The sequence below is a fragment of the Triticum aestivum genome, chromosome 7A (genome assembly GCF_018294505.1).
Source record: "Triticum aestivum cultivar Chinese Spring chromosome 7A, IWGSC CS RefSeq v2.1, whole genome shotgun sequence".
Lineage (NCBI taxonomy): Eukaryota > Viridiplantae > Streptophyta > Magnoliopsida > Poales > Poaceae > Triticum > Triticum aestivum.
In genome coordinates this window covers 542,235,206-542,256,698 of record NC_057812.1, presented here as the reverse complement: position 1 = coordinate 542,256,698, position 21,493 = coordinate 542,235,206, and the positions used below count along the sequence as shown (strand labels likewise).

Below are 21,493 nucleotides of genomic sequence, written 5' to 3'. Positions count from 1 at the left end.
AGTTGCACTATCATTATTAACTTTGCATCTTTTGGTTTCAATATTATGAATATGTGTATCACTACGATCGAGATCCAACGAACCATTTTCATTGGGTGTGTAACCATATAAGGTTGTATTCATGTAAACAGAACAACAATTTATTCTCTTACTTAAATGAATAACCGTATTGCAATATACATGATCAAATCATATTTATGCTCAATGCAAACACCAAATAACACTTATTTAGGTTCAACACTAATCCCGAAAGTATAGGGAGTGTGCGATGATGATCATATCAATCTTGGAACCACTTCCAACACACATCGTCACTTCACCCTTAACTAGTCTCTGTTCATTCTGCAACTTCCGTTTCGAGTTACTACTCTTAGCAACTAAACCAGTATCAAATACCGGGGGGGGGGGGTTGCTACGAACACTAGTAAAATACACATCAATAATCCGTATATCAAATATACCTTTGTTCACTTTGCCATCCTTTCTTATCCGCCAAATACTTGGGGCAGTTCTGCTTCCAGTGACCAGTCCCTTTGCAGTAGAAGCACTTAGTCTTAGGCTTAGGACCAGACTTGGGCTTCTTCACTTGAGCAGCAACTTGCTTGTCGTTCTTCTTGAAGTTCCCCTTCTTCCCTTTGCCCTTTTCTTGAAACTAGTGGTCTTTCTACCATCAACACTTGATATTTTTCTTGATTTCTACCTTCGTCGATTTCAGCATTACGAAGAGCTTGGGAATCATTTCCATTATCCCTTGCATATCATAGTTCATCACGAAGTTCTACTAACTTGGTGATGGTGACTAGAGAATTCTGTCAATCACTATTTATCTGAAAGATTAACTCCCACTTGATTTAAGCGATTGTAGTACCCAGACAATCTGAGCATATGCTCACTGCTTGAGCTATTCTCCTCCATCTTTTAGCTATAGAACTTGTTGGAGACTTCATATCTCTCAACTCGGGTATTTGCTTGAAATATTAACTTCAACTCCTGGAACACCTCATATGGTCCATGACGTTCAAAACGTCTTTGAAGTCCCGATTCTATGTCGTTTAAGCATGGTGCACTAAACTATCAAGTAGTCATCATATTGAGCTAGCCAAATGTTCATAACATCTGCATCTGCTCCTGCAATAGGTTTGTCACCTAGCGGTGCATCAGAGACATATTTCTTCTGTGCAGCAATGAGGATAAACCTCAGACCACGGATCCAATCCGCATCATTGCTATTATCATCTTTCAACTTAGTTTTCTCTAGGAACACATATAAAACATAGGGAAGCAATAACGCGAGCTATAGATCTACAACATAGATATGCAAATACTATCAGGACTAAGTTCATGATAAATTACAGTTCAATTAATCATATTACTTAAGAACTCCCACTTAGAAAGACATCCCTCTAATCTTCTAAGTGATCACGTGATCCAAATCAACTAAACCATAACCGATCATCACGTGAAATGGAGTAGTTTTCAATGGTGAACATCACTATGTTGATCATATCTACTATATGATTCACGCTCGACCTTTCGGTATCAGTGTTCCGAGGCCATATCTACATATGCTAGGCTCGTCAAGTTTAACCTGAGTATTCTGCGTGTGCAAAAACTGGCTTGCACCCGTTGAAGATGGACGTAGAGCTTATCACACCCGATCATCACGTGGTGTCTGGGCACGACGAACTTTGGCAACGGTGCATACTCAGGGAGAACACTTTTATCTTGAAATTTAGTGAGAGATCATCTTATAATGCTACCGTCAATCAAAGCAAGATAAGATGCATAAAAGATAAACATCACATGCAATCAATATAAGTGATATGATATGGCCATCATCACCTTGTGCTTGTGATCTCCATCTCCGAAGCACCTTCATGATCACCATCGTCACCGGCGACACCTTGATCTCCATCATAGCATCGTTGTCGTCTTGCCAATCTTATGCTTCCACGACTATCGCTACTGCTTAGTGATAAAGTAAAGCGTTACAGCGCAATTGCATTCCATACAATAAAGCGATAACCATATGGCTCCTCCCAGTTGCCGATAACTCGGTTACAAAACATGATCATCTCATACAATAAAATTTAGCATCATGTCTTGACCATATCACATCACAACATGCCCTGCAAAAACAAGTTAGACGTCCTCTACTTTGTTGTTGCAAGTTTTACGTGGCTGCTACGGGCTTAAGCAAGAACCGTTCTTACCTACGCATGAAAACCACAACGATAGTTTGTCAAGTTGGTGCTGTTTTAACCTTCGCAAGGACCGGGCGTAGCCACACTTGGTTCAACTAAAGTTGGAGAAACTAACACCCGCCAACCACCTGTGTGCAAAGCATGTCGGTAGAACCAGTCTCGCGTAAGCGTACACGTAATGTCGGTCCGGGCCGCTTCATCCAACAATACCACCGAACCAAAGTGTGACATGCTGGTAAGCAGTATGACTTATATCGCCCACAACTCACTTGTGTTCTACTCGTGCACAACATCAATGCATAAAACCTAGGCTCGGATGCCACTGTTGGGGAACGTAGTAATTTCAAAAAAATTCCTATGCACACGCAAGATCATGGTGATGCATAGCAACGAGAGGGGAGAGTGTTGTCTACGTACCCTCGTAGACCGTTCGTGGAAGTGTTATATCAACGCGGTTGATGTAGTCGTACGTCTTCACGTCCGACCGATCCAAGTACCGAAAGCACGACACCTCCGAGTTCTGCACACGTTCGGCTCGGTGACGTCCTCGCCTTCTCGATCCAGCAAGAGGGGCGAAGTAGTAGATGAGTTCCGGCAGCACGACGGCGTGGTGACGGTGTCGGTGAAGAACAATCTTCGCAGGGCTTCGCCTAAGCACTACGAAAACTATGACGGAGGATAAACTAGAGGAGACGGGGTTGCCGGCACACGGCTTGGTGTTTCTTGATGTGTCTTTGGTGCTAGCCCTACCCCTCTATTTATATGTTGAGCCCTGGGGTCGAAACTTGGAGTAAAAGCCTCCTCAAAGTCGGTCTCACCCGAAAGGCAAGAGTCCTTCTCGGACTCCAGGGCTAGACACCAGGGTTCCCGGCGTCTACCCCCTAGATGCCAGGGTTCCTGGCGTCTAGCCTCTGGTCTCCGCAAAACTTCCTTTTGCACTTTCCAAAAGCCTCGTGGGCTTTCCCTTTTGGCACAAATAAAGTGTTCTCGTGCCCAAACATTTCGGGAAACATCCGGAACCCCTTCCGGTGAATTCCGGAACCCTTCCGGAGATCAAACACTACTATCCACATATCAATCTTTACTTCCGGACCATTCCGGAGTTCCTCGTCATATCTGTGATCTCATCCAAAACTCCGAACAACATTCGGTCACCAACATACATAACTCATAGCACTATATCGACAACGAACATTAAGCGTGTGGACCCTACGGGTTCGAGAACTATGTAGACATGACCGAGACACCTCTTTTGTCAATAACCAATAGCGGGACCTGGATGCCCATATTGGCTCCTACATATTCTATGAAGATCTTTATCGGTCAAACCGCATGACAACATACGTTGTTCCCTTTGTCATCGGTATGTTACTTGCCCGAGATTCGATCGTCGGTATCTCAATACCTAGCTCAATCTCGTTACCGGCAAGTCTCTTTACTCGTTCTGTAATACGTCATCCCGCAACTAACTCATTAGTTGCAATGCTTGCAAGGCTTATATTGATGTGCATTACCGAGTGGGCCCAGAGATATCTCTCCGACAATCGGAGTGACAAATCCTAATCTCGAAATACGCCAACCCAACAAGTATCTTTTGAGACACCTGTAGAGCACCTTTATAATCACCCAGTTACGTTGTGACGTTTGGTGGCACACAAAGTGTTCCTCCGGTAAACGGGAGTTGCATAATCTCATAGTCATAGGAACATGTATAAGTCATGAAGAAAGCAATAGCAACAAACTAAACGATCAAGTGCTATACTAACGAAATGGGTCTAGTCAATCACATCATTCTCCTAATGATGTGATCCCGTTAATCAAATGACAGCTCATGTCTATGGCTAGGAAACTTAACCATCTTTGATCAACGAGCTAGTCAAGTAGAGGCATACTAGTGACACTCTGTTTGTCTATGTATTCACACATGTATTATGTTTCCGGTTAATACAATTATAGCATGAATAATAAACATTTATCATGAAATAAGGAAATAAATAATAACTTTATTATTGCCTCTAGGGCATATTTCCTTCAGTACGGATCCAAGCTGTAGCTCTGAAGATAACCTGCAAAAAAGTTAAGTTGTGTTGTTTGTTAAAAATCATATCATTTCTGCAGTTCCATATAGTCCATAATAACGCACATATTCCAATCCGAATATGAGCTGCCGTGATCTGTTCAACCCCAGCTAACCACGTCCCAAACAAAGACGCAATATCTACTGGAGGACTGATATTAAAAGCTATATGAATCGTTCTCCAAAGTAACTTGGCAAATGGGCATTCAATGAATAAATGTTGTATTGTCTCATCCTGAACACAAAAACAACACCGCGAGTTACTTACCCATCGCCTCTTAAGTAAGGTATCATTTGTGAGTATTACTTGCTTGTGGACAAACCACATAAAATTTTTAATCCACAAAGGAACCTTAACCTTCCATATATGAAGTGACCGTGAGATGGGGCCTGAATTAATCAGATCCGTATAAAAGGATTTCACCGTAAATATCCCATTTTTAGTTAACTTCCATTTTGTTGAGTCCGGCATGTCGGAGAGTCGAACCTCAATCAATCTCAGAACCAAGTGCATCCAGGCTGTCCATCTCTCACCCACTAACGTACGTCTGAACTGGATGTTCAAGGGAATAGTTTGAAGGACGATACCTACGTAATTTTCCTTACGTTGCACAATATTGTAAAGGGTAGGATATTGTAAGGCCAGAGGTGTCTCTCCTAATCAGTATCCTCCCAAAATCTTGTTGACATCCCGTTGTCAACTAAGAATTTGACCCTACGAAAGAACATATCTTTCGTTCTCATAAGTCCCTTCCAGAACGGCGAATCAGTCGGTCTGATGGTAGCCTAGGCTAGCATTGTCGAGTGCAAATACTTATTGTGCAGGATTTGAGACCACATGCCCTCCGGCTCTGTCTCTAACCTGTACAACCATTTTCTCATAAGGCATTTATTCTTAATCTCCAAGTTCTCAATACCGAGGCCCCCTTGGTCTTTAGGTCGACAAAGGATATCCCATCGCGTGAGACGGTATTTCCTCTTGGCCTCATCAGACTGCCAAAAGAAATGAGATCTAAAGAAATCAAGTCGCTTTCGGACTCCTTTCGGAATTTCGAAGAACGAAAGTAAAAAACATTGGCATGCTGGTCAATACTGAGTTAATCAAAAATAGTCGACCTCCATATGACATCAGCTTGCCCTTCCAGCAGCTGAGTTTTTTTTCAATTCGTTCTTCGATACATTTCCATTCTTTATTGAATAGTTTACGGTGATGAATCGGAATACCCAAGTAACTGGATGGTAAAGCACCTAGTTCGCATCCAAACAATTGTCTGTACGTATGTTCCTCGTCTTTGGCCTTCCCAAAACAGAACACCTCGCTCTTATGAAAATTGTTTTTTAAGCCAGACAATTGTTCGAATATACATAAGATAAGTTTCATGTTACGTGCCTTAGCCATGTCATGTTCCATGAAAAGAATAGTGTCATTAGCATATTGTAGAATGGACACCCCTCCATCAACCAGATGAGAAACTAGACCCTCTACATGGCCATGTTGCTTGGCCCTGCCAATAATGACGGCCAACATATCTGCCACAATATTGAACAGAAGAGGTGACATGGAATCCCCTTGTCTCAACCCCTTATGCGTCTGGAAGTAGTGGTTGATGTCATCGTTCACCTTAATTCTGACACTACCTTTCTGGACTTGAGTATCCACCTGGTGCCTCCAGGTTTCACTAAAACCCTTCATGCGCATTGCCTGCTGAAGAAAAGGCCATTTTACTTTATCATAAGCCTTCTCGAAATCCACTTTTAAGATAACCCCGTCTAGTTTCTTTGAGTGAATCTCATGAAGTGTTTCATGTAGGACAACCACTCCTTAGAGTATGTGCCGTCCAGGCATGAAAGCTGTCTGACTAGGTTGAACCACTGAGTGAGCAATTTGTGTCAATCTATTGGTTCCTACCTTTGTGAAAATTTTCAAACTCACATTCAGCAGGCAAATGGGTCTGAATTGTTCTATCCGGACCGCCTCATTCTTCTTAGGTAATAACGTTATTGTACCAAAGTTGAGATGAAACAACTCTAAATGGCCATAAAAAAATCTTGAAACATAGGCATATGATCATCTTTAATGATATGCCAACATTTCTTATAGAATTCAGCTGGAAACCCATCTGGTCCCGGTGCTTTATTCGACTTCATTTGAGTTATGGCCAGATGAACTTCTTTTTCAGTAAACGGTGCAGAGAGAACATCATTCTCCGCTGCCTGTAATTGAGGTATATCATCAATCACAGACTCATCAAGAGCCACCGTGGAATTATTCAGATGTCCAAAAAGGCTTTTATAATAGTTGGAAATATACGCTTTCAGATTTTCATGCCCCACTATGTCCCCTCATCCTGTTCAAGCTATATGATCTTCTTCTTCCTATGTTTACCATTTGCAACCATATGGAAAAACTGTGTGTTGTCGTCCCCTTGGACAACCTTAAGTGTTTTCGCACGCAACGCCCACTTGATTTCCTCCTCTCTCAGGAGAGCACGCAGGCCTTGCTCAGCCTCGGACTTAGTTCGATGCTCATTAACAGAAAGAAGAGTGGTTTCAGCCTTTACATCTAGTGCCTCAATGAGTTGAGTTAGACGTTCTTTTTTCTGCTTATATATCCCACTCTCATTCCTGGCCCATCCTCTCGGAAATTGTCGGAGATGTCTAATCTTATTATGCCATCTCTCGACATGTGTCCTGCCCGTAACCGGCTTAGCCCATTCGCGTGCAATCATCTCCATAAATCCTTCTCGCTCAAACCAACTTTGCTCGAAGGAGAAGATATTTTTGTTTGCAACATGGGTAGCCTCTCCCGAATCTAAAAAGAGTGGTGTATGATCCGAGATCGCTCTCTGCATCGCATGAACTGACACCAACGGATATTTTTGTTCCCACTCCACACTAGCAAGTACCTTAGCATATATCTCAGAGTAAGCAAGATATAGCTCGCGCGTGGCTGATGGGCCTTTCAAGTTTAGCTTTTTTTTCTTGAAAAATAGGATTACCCTCGGCATGTGCATAGCCATGCATACAACTATTTTATTAAATAAAGTAGAAACAAAATATGAAGTTCATATTAAGTTCACAAGCTTTTTAGAGAAAAGACATTGACCGAGCCCGAGAGAACGCTCAAACCTAGCCCGACTTTGAATTAACAAAGCCATCAACATTCCAGGATTACAACGATCAACCACTTACAAGGAACATCAAACAAGAAAAGAAAGAAGCTGAGGCAGAACAACCTGAGGCGGCAAGTACATGATGCAAGCAGAATAGCGCAATGACCAAAGACAACACAAGCAACTATGGCTGGAAAAAAAAAGCTCGAAGCTCGTGAGCTAAATGAGTAGATCGTGACTCGGCTCGAATCGACTCGAACTCGAAGAATAACGAGTCGAGCCGAGCTTTAGGTAATAACAAGTCGATTCGAGCTAGCGAGTCGAGCTGAGCTGGCTTGACTCGGATCGAATTCCAGCCCTACAAGCAGCTACCAATATCTAACATAAGACTAGCCACAATGGAAAGTAACATACACATATCCCTAGACTATGTTACTACCTTCATAGTGGATAGTAACATAAGCGTGGTAACATGCAAAGCTTCATTTATTAGGTTATAGACTCATATTGCATTGGGACATATGATGTTGCAGTAACTAGTTAAGTTACTACAACTACCTCTCTCCTCATTAACTCATTGCCACATAAGCAAATTTGTTGAGTTGGACTTGATGTTACTGCTGAAATTACTCCCACTGTGGCTAGTCTAAGAAATGTGCTTAATCCGTCAAGGTCTTCGTCATCCAAAGCAACCAACATTAACAAGCAGCAGAGCACTCATCGGAGAATAGAGCCGCCACTACAGCCACCAACCCACCCGAACATGGCATCCACCCTGCGGTCCAAGGACGATGCCTCCAGGAAGGGGAACGACGCCGTAACGCCGCCGTCATCCTAAAGCAGGACCAAAGGGTTCCCCTAGATGCAGGGAGGATGGGTGTGGGGGAATGGCTACCTCAACGAAGCCTCCAAGGAGTGGTTCGACGCCGCGGCGGCGGCGGCGTTTTGGCCGCCGCCGACGACCAAGGGTTTCCCCTGGTCCCTAAAGCTCCACCACCAAAACGCCGCCCACCACCTGGATCTGGCGAGCAGACCACGCCGAAGCACAGATCGAACGGGAGAGGATGAAGGAGATGACATTGGTGAAGGTCGATCTGGATCTGACGGCCGACCGACGGAAAGCCCGGCCGTCGCGAGCTCCAACCACCGGATCCCTGCTGCCCAAGCAAGTCGAGGAAGAGCGGTCACGCACCCACAGCCGCCGACTGTCGTAGGTCCGACGCCACCCACCTCGACCGGGCCGGCACCCCGGATCGCCAAGCCCTTCGCCCGAGGCAAAAGCAACTAGCCTTGCCGCCACCTTCCTCGGCTCAGCGTGGGCTTGCCGGCGGCTGTCTCCGGTGGAGGCGAGATCGGAGGGAAGAGGGAGGAGGCCGGCGACGGCCTAGGGTTGGGGCAAGTTCACAAGCTAACTCAAAACAAAAGATTAAAATGCCACTGCCGGCAACACGATGACGAAACACCGATTCTATTATTAAACCGTCATTTAAATCGATTGTACGTCGTCTTCCAGCGGTTGCACCCCCGTGACTTACGAATCCATTCAAACGCCCGAAAGATAGCTAAAAAAATTCAAGTTCAGCTGAAAAGCCATGTCGGCCGAAGCGCACCTCACCCCGCCGGGATGGATTTGCGGCCTTCCCGTCCCCGATGAAACGAAGTCAGCACGCCAGCACGTCCAGATTTTCTGTAGCAGCACGCCCGACGGTGTCAATCAGTGGCATCGGCGCCGCCTTCTCTCCTCTCACCGGCGGACGCAGCACGGCGACACGACACGTGCGGGTGCGTCCACGGAAGCTGCCGGTGCCGACCTCCGCCATCTCATCGATACATCATCCAAGACGCGCCTCACCGCGGGCTGCCTGAGTGAGCAGCGTGTGCCCGTGTCCTCCATTTCACTTCACACCTTCTCTGCAGGTGCAACACAATACCCTGGAAATTGCACAAGGGCGAACAAGAAAAGTCTCCCTCCTTTCCAGTCACAGACTCGCTTCACTCCACTGCTCGCACTCTCACTCCCACTCTCGCTCGCTCCGTCGGCGAGTCCGCCCGCGCCGCGGCCATGGCCGTGAGCAACAACATCACGGCGTGCCTCAACTTCCTGGCCCTAATCTGCACCATCCCGGTGGTGGCCACGGGCCTCTGGTTCGCGTCCAAGCAGGGCGCCGAGTGCGCGCGGCTGGCGCGCTGGCCCGTGGCCATCCTCGGCGGGCTCCTCCTCCTCGTCGCCCTCGCCGGCTTCGTCGGCGCCTACTGGAACCGCCAGGGCCTGCTGGCCGCCTACCTCTTCGCCATGGCGGCCCTCATCACGCTCCTCCTGGCGCTCCTCGCCTTCGCCTTTGCCGTCACCCACGGCTCCGGCGCGTACGACGTGCCCGGCCGCGCCTACCGCGAGTACCGCCTCGAGGGCTTCTCCGGCTGGATGCGCGGGTACGTCGCCGGGGACCCGCGGCGGTGGGAGGGGATCCGGGCGTGCCTCGCCGCCTCGGACACCTGCAAGAAGCTCACCATGGAGACCGCCTTCTTCATCGCCGCCGAGCAGTTCTACCAGTCCGACCTCTCCCCTCTCCAGGTACTACTGATTAAATTACTGATGTTAACTGCTCCAATTTTCACGAGTAATCACGTTCATTGCCCGCATTGTACTCCCTCCGTTCCGAAATAATTGTCTTTCTAGCCATCTCAAATAGACTACAACATACGGATGTATGTAGACATGTTTTAGAGCGTAGATTCACTCATTTTGCTCCGTATGTAGTCATTTGTTGAAATCTCTAGAAAGACAATTATTTCGTAACGGAGGGAGTAGTATTAATCGGTAAATCGAGGGCCGCAGCGTGCCCATTCCAGGGATTCTAATCTGAAGTGGGTGCTAGTTAGTGCCAATAGGAATCGAATCATCAGCGAACAAACACTGTGTGGGCTCTATGGAAGAAAGCAGGACTAAATTATACACATCCATTGGCGGACTGCATCGTGTGAGATTCATCTTGTTCCTTGTGTGCAAATGGTCTAAAATCGAATCAATGCCAGGTAGGCTGATGATTTTGGGGGCTTAGCGTGCAAGTGCAAGTAGGTCCTGTCCATGTGAGCACCACTAGTAAGCTTGTAGAAGAAAGAGCTGTAATTGAACTTGAAGCGAAGATGGTGCTATCTAGGAGTACTACATGTGAGAATAGATCGGCATAGAAATGTGGGTCAGCGCACGCAAGCGTGTAATTTGGCTTATCCTAGTATATGATTACCAATAAGAGGCGATCGAAGCTTCCATGTGCATGATGCAACCAAATTTGCTAACCAGCTCACGCAGACACGCTGCATGCGCTCATTCTTGTCCCCTTGCGTAACCGCTTGCTCCGGACTTACTCTCTGGTTGTCGTCGTGCGTGCAGTCCGGCTGCTGCAAGCCGCCGACGGCGTGCGGGTACGCGTACGTGTCCCCGACGGCGTGGGCGAGCCCGGCGACCCCGGCGGCGGACGCGGACTGCGGCGCGTGGAGCAACGACCCGCGGCAGCTCTGCTACTGGTGCGACTCCTGCAAGGCCGGCATGCTGGGCACCCTGCGCGACCAGTGGCGCCGGGCCAACGTGGCGCTCGTCGCCGCCACCGTCGCGCTCCTCGTCGTCTACGTCATCGGCTGCAGCGCCTTCAAGAACGCGCAGACCGAGGACCTCTTCCGCCGCTACAAGTGGAGCAACAACACCTGATGCTGATGCACGTATCCCCAAGGGAGGAGTTCTAGTATATGCTACATTGTGTACTAGTATGATTATGAACCAGTGTAGATTATGTAGTGGTAAGTAAGGTTGTACTGTCAGTGTCCAGTCTCTCTCCCTGAAAGTTTCACTCTCATGTCGACCTGGGAATAGTTTGGACTGGAACTACAGTTTCAGTTTAGTTTTCATACAGTCTGCCTTTGGATTGGATGAAAATGGCTAAGCTTCTAAACTAATTTGGTTTGGTCTGGGCTTTACCCATTATCGGACTGGTTTGGTTGCCCGTGCGTTGCAACGAGAAAAATTGATGTTTTATGCAAGTATAACGTCCCACAGCATCGGATTCATTATAAAAAAAATGTTGCAACGCTCCTTCTACAAAATGAATATAAAAAATACTATGCAATTTAGCCGTGTTCATACTTTCTTTGTTGGGCATAATCTCCCACTGATTCCATCTAAGTATAATCCTTCCTTTAGTTACCGTGACGTCTTCACCCGTTTTAGTCGGGAATCAAATCCTTCCTTTTCTAAGTTAATATCCCCACACATTGAAGCATACAGATCCTTCCTTTTAACTATCCTACCTTTTTACCTCAAGTCCTTTCTTTAATTAGCCTCATCTATTTGAAAATTCTATTTATTAAGACCACAATGTTTCTTTTAATTATTCCACCGGTTTACCCATAATCCTTTTTTAATTAGCCACATCCGTTTAAATATTTTATTTAAGTCCATAATTTTTTCTTTAATTAGCTCATTTGCTTAAACATGAGGACTGTCACTCATATATTTAGAGCGAGTTGGAATTTAGTAAATGTGAATGACGCATAGGTTGTTGCATCGAAGATCCAGATAGGAGGTCATGTTTAAATTCCCGCAATGTTAATTTATTTTGACCTAATTATTTTTTGCGGACTCTATGAAGCCCATAAAAGGCCCATCGAAATGAAAAGGACTGAACCAAACCAAAAAAAAATATTCCCTTTAATAGGTGGACTGAACCAAACCAAGAATACCTATTCCCTTTAATCTTCCCTCTTCCCCTAATAATAAAGCACCTAATGCTTCTGGTGGTCCGTCGCGCATATTTACAAAAAAACCCATATAGTTCCGTGAAATCAACCCGCACTACCGGTTTTAGTAAGTCAAAAAACCGTTTCGAATTTACAAACATGACCCTGTATTTTCGTCTATTCAACCCGCAATTTGCAGAATGGCGGCGGCGGCTAGAGCTTGCAGCGAACGGATCCGTACACGGCAGGGGCTGGGGAGGATTCAGAGGCGGGCGGTGAGGAAGGGGGTCGCCGGGGACGAAGATTAAGGCCGGAGCACGATTTCCTAGGCGAATTCATGGCATCTGGGCTCCTGTCAGAAAGGAGACGGGGAGAGGGAAAACTGGAGAAAGGAGGGGAGACGCGGCGGCGGCTTGCTGCAGCAGACGGCAGCGGGAGTAGGAGGTGCAGGGTGCACCCACGGCAGTGCTGTCCACGGGGGTACAATACAAATAGAGACCGATCAGTCTCAAACAGCTTCGACCCATAGACGGAGACCAAATCTAGCAACTGGGTTAGGGTCTCCAGGCCATCGCTGCCATCGGCTGGAGCTCCGGCCATCACCTTCCTCTCCCTCTGCTTCTATCCTCGTCCGCGTGTGCTATGCCCCCAGCACGTCAGCGAGAGCAGAGAAGCCTGCAGGGGACCTCCATGGACCGAGAGCGCAGAGGATGAGGGTCGAGACATGGCGGAAGAGCAGATCGATAATTGTGGCGGTGACTGGTCACCTGAGGCGAGGAACGACGGTGACCGTGCTGTCGATTAAAGGGATCGCTGACCGATTCCTTGGTATGCGAGGTTCACCACGGCCATTCTGATCTATTCGGCATACCTGCAAGGCTCGGCGTGGTGGTCGGCCACGCAAACGAGAAACCACACTGGCCGCTCGTGCTCTGGCCGCTGCGAAGCTCTGAGGTGAACTGGTAGCACCATCGTGCCCTCGCGCACGTCCACGACATGCCATCGCAAAGTGCCATGCTCTACTCGCACGCGGACCCTCCTCCGCCATTGCTGCAGGGCCGTACGCCACAGTGCACAGTAAGGGGAGCTGCCGCCACAGCTCGGCTCAGTGTGCACAATGCGTCCATGGCCGGCGGTTCTTCATAGGGCATTGGAGGTCATATCAGTTCGAAGACCGGAGGTCCGTGGCTTCGCCATTGTACTATCAGCTTCCACGTGCTAATGTGCACATTCAGAAAGAAGATACATCAACAGGTATCCACGTGAGTATGTGCACATGTCCATAGTTTGAAACTGTAGGCTCAAACTGTATTTGTGGAATGAGCTGGATTGGTTTGGCTTAAAAACACGAGCAGTTTGGTTTTGTTTGGATTATAGTAGATATAATTTGGATTGGTTTGGTTTGACCGGTGAACTTATGGATGTACGGTTTGGACTGGATTTGATTTGGATTACAAACTATTGAGTAAAGTCTATTTTAAACCCTGAACTCATACGGCTCGTCTGTTTTAAACCCCAAACTCCAAATCCCTGAAATCCACACCCCCAACTCTCTAATCCCGGTCGTTTTCGCCCTTGTTGCAGTATCCAAACGGGGGGAGGATGGGATTGCTGACTTGTGGGTCCCGCTCGGGCGCTGGAGATGCTAAGTGGTTGAGCCGGACCAGCTCGTTCCGGTCCTCGCACACTTGCCCTCCCAATCCCCTTCTCTCCCGACGCATCGCCTTCTCCCGCGGCGGCAATGGCGACGCTGAGCGGATGATCGCGGCGACCTCCGACGACCACGCCGGCGGCAAAGTAGCAGGTGCGTCGTCGTGTTCATACGTGAATCATCTGTGGTGTTTTTTGCTTCCCTCCCCGAGTTAGGTTTAGGGTTTTACAGGGGGTGAAAGGTGGGGTTTTGGGGGGGATTTTGTTGCCCGTTTAATCTCATGTTTTGGGGGCTATACTTATTCATGGACTGATACATGATATGCATTGTAAGTTTCATCAATTTTATAGCTTTTTAACAGTTTTGTAGTTGTGTTGCCTGAAGGTGTCAATTCATCTTAGGGCATCTTAATTTAGTAGAACTAAATCATGTATGCTCTGTAGTAGGTTGGTTCTGCAGCAGCTTTATTTGTGTTTATTGTACAGTAGCTTCATCTTAGGGCAGCACTGAATGTGTGTGTTAATTGTACAGTAGCTTTCTGAATGTAATTTTTTCTGAATTTGAAGTGTACTGACTGAATGTAAATAATGCATTGTGTAGGCTTTGCTCTCTGAAATCATGGATCCAGCAGATGTTTTGAATGTCAGGTTTCATTATGGGGGAGAGTTCATCCGCATTGGTCCATCCCTTGATTATGTTGGGGGAGATACTGCAATGTCAGTGCTTGAGAGGGATAAGTTATCACTGCCAGAGCTAAAAGGATTTTTAGCTGATCATTTGACTGTGAAAGATAGTATGAAGATATATTTTCTCATGCCCGGGAGACAGTTAGTAAATGGATTATTGTTTCTGCATACTGATGAAGGTTGCATGCAAATGTCAGAGCACATTACTGATGCAGGGGTTGCTGACATATATGTTGAGTATAATGGTGAACAAGATGAGCCAGAAGAAGATGCTAGTGGCTCTGATTTTGAAGATGAATTGGATGATCTGATGGACAATGATGATGAACCAGATGCTGTTATCACTGCAGAAGAAAAAGATATTGTTCAAGGCAATGTGCAGGCAGTTAATGCAGTACCAGAGCAAGACATTTTGGAACATATCCTGGTTCCTAATGAAAGTGGTGTGGTTACTGAAATTATAAGCAGCCCTGTGAAGCACAATATCAGAGTTGATGCTCTTTCCCAAGGCTCTTTACCAAGGCTCTCAAGGTTCTGAACTATGCAAAACCATAACTAGTTTTGATCTATTCATTGGTATATTTTGTTTGCAGCAAGCACAGACTGATGCATCAAGATCTACACCTCCAGCAAGCTCTCAAGTTCCAAGAACTACAACTCCATCTACTACCCAAGCTGCAAGAACTACAGCTGCAGCTAGCTCTCAAGCTGGTACATCAAGCTCTCAAACTGCACCATCAAGGTTCAGACCTCCCAGAAGCATTAATCCAGAGGGAAGCACATCTACTGGGAGAGGAAGTGGAAGAGCATCAAGGAGAGGAAGTGGAAGAGCATCAGGGAGAGGAACTGGAAGAGCAGCAGGGAGAGGAACTGGAAGAGGAACTGGAGTAATTACTGGAGCATGGGGGGATTATTTCTATGCAAGTGTCAATTACTAAAGATGTTTTCCTAGTACTGGATAAGATCTTCAGTAATTGTATTTGATAGCTACAAGTGCTAATATGTGAACCTGTGGTTGCCTTTTGCTTTCACTTTAGATCTATGTGCATTGAACTATGTTTCTTTCTTGTCAAATTTCTGGAAATGAAATATGTGCACTGAACTATGTTTCTTTCCTGGCAAATATCTCTATATATGTTGCTGTCAACTTGCTGTCAAATTGGAGAGCTTCATGTTGATGTCAACTTGCTGTCAAATTTATTTTATATATGTTCATGTCAATTTGTTGTCAAAATTTCTATTATACATGTTGCTGCCAAATTCTTGTCAAACTGCAGACTTTCTTCATGTGTAATTATGTCAATTTGATCTTGTTGTTGTCAAGAAAGAAAGTGCACACAAATAAAACAATACAGAGTGAATACAGTGCTGCCAATTGATCTTCATATAATATAAATTCAACATTCAGGCATTTTCTGCCACACATACCATCCATTACATTTCACTGAAAATACATCATTCCATAGAAACTAAACCAGCAACCCTGAAATTTTCTGAAATTTCACTGAAATGATCTAACTAATCAGCAAACCTGCAACTAAACCAGCAACAAAAAACATCATTCCATAGAACAGATACTTATACATTTCCATCTCCTTTTCTTGTCAGAACTTGCTCTAATTTCTGCAACTAGTTCATTCTTCTTCAATTCATCTGTCAAACCAGCATCTTGTCCCTCCCTTGACTGAGCCGCCAAATAATCCTCCAGCCTCCATACTTTATCCCGAAGATGTCCAAGCAATCCACGCGGAAATGGCGTCATCGGGCCGTCATGCCAATCGATGAAGCCATGCTATTTGTTTCACAAACACATTTCAGAGAAATTGGACAGAGATTCAGAAACAGAGGCGGACAGAGATTCAGAAATTGAACAAATTTCAAAGAAATTGGACAGCATACCTGAGCATCCACACACGAATAGTACCTCCTACCAGGGTTCGCCCTACTCCACGAGATCCACCGCGGCGCCTTCTTCCCGCAAAGGGTGCAATTCCTAGCTGGCTCGTAGTCCATCGGTTGCTCCTGATATGGCACCGACGACCTCATAGCTTGCTGCCCGCCTCTCTTGCTAAGCCCGCCGCCGCGCAAAGAAGATGAAGCTCCGGAGGAGAACGACATGGTTGACGGCGCCGCCAATCGCCGCACTGTCTCCGTCGCTCGGCGAACCCTACCTCTGTTCCCCACCCAGCCCTCGCGGCGAACCCTAGCTCTGTTCCCCACCCACAGCCAGCGCGCGCTTATAACAGAGAGACAGGCAGAGAGTTAGGTAAACCCGGCCTCCACTCTGCCACGTCACCTAATCCTCCCCTCAAACGGCATTAAGGTGGCTAATGACCGGGATTAGAGAGTTGGGGGTGTGGATTTCAAGGATTTGGAGTTTGGGGTTTAAAACAGACGAGCCGTACGAGTTCATGGTTTAAAATAGACTTTACTCCAAACTATTCCCAGGTTTACTCTCATGAGTTGTGTTTGGCCACTAGCGAGGCTGAGCGTCCTCTGACCTCTCGCTGCTCTTCGCTAGGTACCGCCATCTAATGTGTAGACACCTAAGACGCTACCCTTGTACTAGTCTCTGTACGTATAAGATGCCGCAAAGACATTCAGATGCATACATCCAAAGAAGAAAAGGAAAAAAAAGAAAGAAAAAACAAAGGTCCCGTCACAACAATCAACTCTTCTCAACAGCAACTCATACCACCACAAAATGCAACACCCGAAAAATATAAAAAATCTCCAACAGTAACGTCTTCAAGAAAGGAACAGTGCACAAGCATCGTTGTTGTCCTATCCAATATCTTAGGTTTTCACCCTGAAGAAAGTCTGTGCTCTTAAAACAATTCCTCCAGCAAGGCAATCACCAGACACAACCAATGAAGGTTAGACTTTAGATTTTCACCCTGAAAGTCATGACTCGGTACCCGAGGAGTACCACCAAAGATGAAATCCTCCAGTGTTGCCGCCCCCACTTATCACCGCTGCTCCTAAGAGTTATCTAACAGCTGGCTGACTCCATCACCTTCTAGGCTTCGTCCGTGTAACTAATCCTTCGATCTCGGCCACTATGACCTTCTCCACTGATGTCTTCACCATGGAAATCAAGAAGCCGACATGTCGGATGACCCACAAGTATAGGGGATCCATCGCAGCCTTCTCGTTAAGTAAGAGTGTCGAACCCAACGAGGAGCAGAAGGAAATGATAAGCAGTTTTCAGTAAGATATTCTCTGCAAGCACTGAAATTATAGGAAACAGATAGTTTTGTGATAAGATAATTTGTAACGAGTAGCAAGTAATAAAAGTAAATAAGGTGCAGCAATATGGCCCAATCCTTTTTATAGCAAAGGACAAGCCTAGAAACTCTTATATGAAGAAAAGCGCTCCCGAGGACACATGAGAATTATCGTCAAGCTAGTTTTCATCACGATCATATGATTCGCGTTCGGTACTTTGATAATTTAAAATGTGGGTGGACCGGTGCTTGGGTGTTGTCCTTACTTGGACAAGCATCTCACTTATGATTAACCCCCATTGCAAGCATCCGCAACTATAACAGAAGTATTAAGGTAAACCTAACCATAGCATGAAACATATGGATCCAAATCAGCCCCTTACGAAGCAACGCATAAACTAGGGTTTAACCTTCTGTCACTCTAGCAACCAATCATCTACTTATTACTTCCCAATGCCTCCCTCTAGGCCCAAACAATGGTAAAGTGTCATGTAGTCGATGTTCACATGACACCACTAGAGGGATAACAACATATATCTCATCAAAATATCGAACGAATACCAAATTACTATGGTGGGGTGCTTCCGGTGCGTTCGTGGAGGAGCCGAGGAAGAGGCCATGGTGGGTCGGCAGATCGGCAACGATGGGATCGAGGAAGAATGGGGATCGGGGGAGGACCAGAGCTCATGGGGTAGGATTTTTCTTTTTCTCGCACCGTGGGCAGGTGGTGCGAACTCGTCCATCCGGCCATAGTATACGAGTCTAATATATGATTTCGAGGCGAAGAATTTGGTTTTGTGTCTCTTACCAAGAATATCTGTAGATATGGAAACTTATCTCCTATAAATTTTTAAGATATATGGCACGCCGCCTTGCTCACGAGCAGTTCGTGCGACCAGCCATCTCTCATTGCTATTTTGCATCGCGGATGCCATCCGTCGATTTGCAGAGAAAACAGAAGTTCGGTGCATACATCCTTCAATTCACCATCGCTCACATTGTTAGTTAAAAAATGTTGTGTTTTGTTCTAGCTTTGCTATTGCTTTCTGAAGTTCAATAGTATATGTGGGTGCAAAAAACAAGTGTTTTGATTTGTGGTTTTAGTTTCTTCGCAGATCCTTCTTCAAAAGCGCAACCAAAAAAAAGAGTTTTCTTGCAAGTTTGTGCCATCGTGACTGCATTAGCCTGACCAAGATTTATGTTTTTGTAGAAGCACAAGACGGCGCTAGTAGGTGGACGTGTTGTAAACATGAAGCACTGGTGCAAGCTAGTCCCATGCGGAGCTACTACTGCTTCTCTTTTTGTATTTGATAAGCTACTGCTGTTGTCCTAGGTTTTTTTGGTCTTAAATTATTTCCATTTCTAGGAAGTGTATGTGTTGGTCGTGCATGTAGCACGTGAAGTGTATGTGTTTTGTTGTGCATAATTTTCTTGATTTTCAATAGCACGTGAAGTTCATGTTTCAGAAATTCCGAAGTTCACGTGTACCACATACAGAAGAAATTCATCAAATGAGAAAAGGGACCGCCTAGACCATTTCACCAAAAGCAAAAAATGAATAGAATGCCGCGACAAAAAAAAGAGAATCAAAAGTTCACAAGATGTAACATAGTGACTTCGTAGAAAAATGGAAAAAACATAATTTTGTTTTGTGTGTCTAACCATTTCTAAACAATACTTAGAAGTTCAAATTTAAAAAACAAGGCAGTTTGATGTTTATTACAAACCTATGATTTCCCTGTTTATAAAAAGGCACAAAGGTTCAAATTTAAATAACAACGAAGTTCAAATGTTTATTATGAAAAAGAAAGAAGGTCAAAGTAAAAAAACAGTGCATTTCAAAAAGTTATAACAAATGGGTTTTCCCATTTATAAAAAAACAGACACCATTCGATCTTTTAACATTAAAAAGATGGAGAGGTCAGAAACCTTCACCGTTGAAATTAGTGTATAGAAGGGCCATATTCACAGAAAAAAATAAATTTTGTATTTTCGGAAATGGTGTGTTGAGAAATCAATAAAATTGGAAAATCCAAATCTCTTGATTGGCAGATCATAAGAAATTCAAACAAAAATAACTGATTAGTTCATAAAAACATAAAACTTTGAAGCAGATACTTAAACGTTTCTAAATGAAAAAACAAGAAGTTCAAAGTTTAAAAGTAGAGAAATTCAAAAATTCATAAGAAAGGATTTTTACCATTTCTAAATAAGAAACAGGGGAAGTTCAAATTTAAATAACAGACATGTTCAATATTTATTACAAACCTATGATTTTTCCATTACAAAAATAATAATCCAAGAAGTCCAAATTACAAAAATAGAGAAGTTCGATATTTATAAAGAACTTAAATTTTGCTTGTTATTAAAGAAATAAAATCACGAAGTTTAGAAATATGGAACGTATACACAAAACTCAAATTATTTCCATTTTTAGGAAAAATAATAGTATCAATTTCAATCGTAAAAAATTGTGTGATGCTTATTTGAAAACCATATTTTCTCTGTTTTTCACGTGAAAGTTGCGTGTTTTCAACAGCTTTCCATCGGTATATCATTTGCTCAATTCGGGGGTAAGTGGTTGGAGAGTTACATGTAAAAAAATAACACAAGAAAAATAGAGTGAAGTTCAAAAAGAACTGCTCCAGAAGTTCAGCCTCTTCGCGAAGTGCATTTTCGGAGACTTCTGTTTTTGCGATGAAGGCAAAACGCATGATCTCAGAAGTTGAGGTTGATAAATACCAGAAGTTCACGTACTACACGGTGTGCATTTTGTATTAAAAAAGAATGAAAATGCAAAGCCTAAAGTTTTATTGCTAGAAGTTCAAATGCTCGGCCCGAGAAAGTTCAAAAATTCTTATGAGAGGGGTTTAACAAAAATATGTGACAGAAGTTCAAGGTGAAAACAATGAGAAGTTCAATACTGCAAGGAATGCATTTCACGTGAGAATAAAAGTATAGAAAAACAAAAGCTTAAAAGGTTGTTGAAAGAATTTCAAGTGCTCTGTCCGGGGAAATTCAAAAATTCTTGCGAGAGAGGTTCACCTTGTATTTCCATGTTCAAAACACAAAAAAGAAATTGTTTTTTTTGCGTTTTAAAATAACTGTCAATCCACAAATAAGTTTAGTTATTATTTAGGAGCAATTTGATTTCAAAAAGAAAAAAAATCAACTTATAAAAAGGAAAAAGTTCATGTACTACATGGTGTGTGTTTAATATGAGAAAAATGAATAAAAAGACAATATTTTCCTCGTTATTAAAGAATGCAAACAAGAAGTTCAAAAATTAAATAACAAGAAGTTCAACTTTTAATAATAGAACGCTTCAAAATTTCATAAAAAATATTAAGAAATAAAATTAGGAAGTCCATATTAAAAAGATGGAGAAGTTCAATGATTATAGAAAACTCAGATTTTCCTCGTTATTAAAGATTGGAAACAAGAAGTTCAAAAATAAAAAACAAGAAGTTCAACTTTTAAAAATAGAGCGCTTCAAAATTTTATAAAAAAGGATTAAGAAATTCAGATAAATATTTATAAGAAATTCAGATATTTTCACCTAACCGAGAGAAGTTCGATTAATAACTGCCAGAAGTTCACGTACTACACGGTGTGCATTTTGTATTAAAAAAAGAGTAAAAAAGCAAAGACTAAAAGTTTTGTTGTTATAAGTGCAACTCCTCGGTCAAAGAAAGTTAAAAAAATATTGTGAGAGGGGTTTGTACAAAAAGAGTATCATTTGTGTAACACTAACGAATGGATGAGAAAATTACAAATGAAAATACATCACAGAAGTTCAACGTG

At 44.2% G+C, this 21,493-nt stretch overlaps 1 protein-coding gene across 2 annotated transcripts; it reads left to right on the top strand.

Moving 5' to 3' along the window:
- The first annotated feature begins 9,063 nt into the window (after positions 1 to 9,063).
- On the top strand, positions 9,064 to 15,592 carry LOC123148046 (tetraspanin-2). 2 transcript variants are annotated; one of them, XM_044567402.1, is made up of 2 exons: positions 9,064 to 9,966; positions 14,377 to 15,592. In XM_044567402.1, exons 1-2 carry the CDS (start codon positions 9,457 to 9,459, stop codon positions 14,998 to 15,000), a joined length of 1,134 nt encoding a protein of 377 aa, XP_044423337.1. In that variant the 5' UTR covers positions 9,064 to 9,456; the 3' UTR covers positions 15,001 to 15,592. The 2 variants fall into 2 exon arrangements, with proteins under 2 accessions (XP_044423337.1, XP_044423338.1); XM_044567403.1 differs by lacking the exon at positions 14,377 to 15,592 and adding an exon at positions 10,786 to 11,370 and having other exon boundaries at positions 9,088 to 9,966.
- The last annotated feature ends 5,901 nt before the right edge of the window (positions 15,593 to 21,493 follow it).

Excerpts from the sequence above, each read along its gene's own strand:
- LOC123148046 (XM_044567402.1), top strand. The coding sequence starts at position 9,457 with ATGGCCGTGAGCAACAACATCACGGCGTGCCTCAACTTCCTGGCCCTA. Across the intron at positions 9,967-14,376 it reads CCGACCTCTCCCCTCTCCAG|GCTTTGCTCTCTGAAATCAT; the intron begins GTACTACTGATT and ends TGCATTGTGTAG.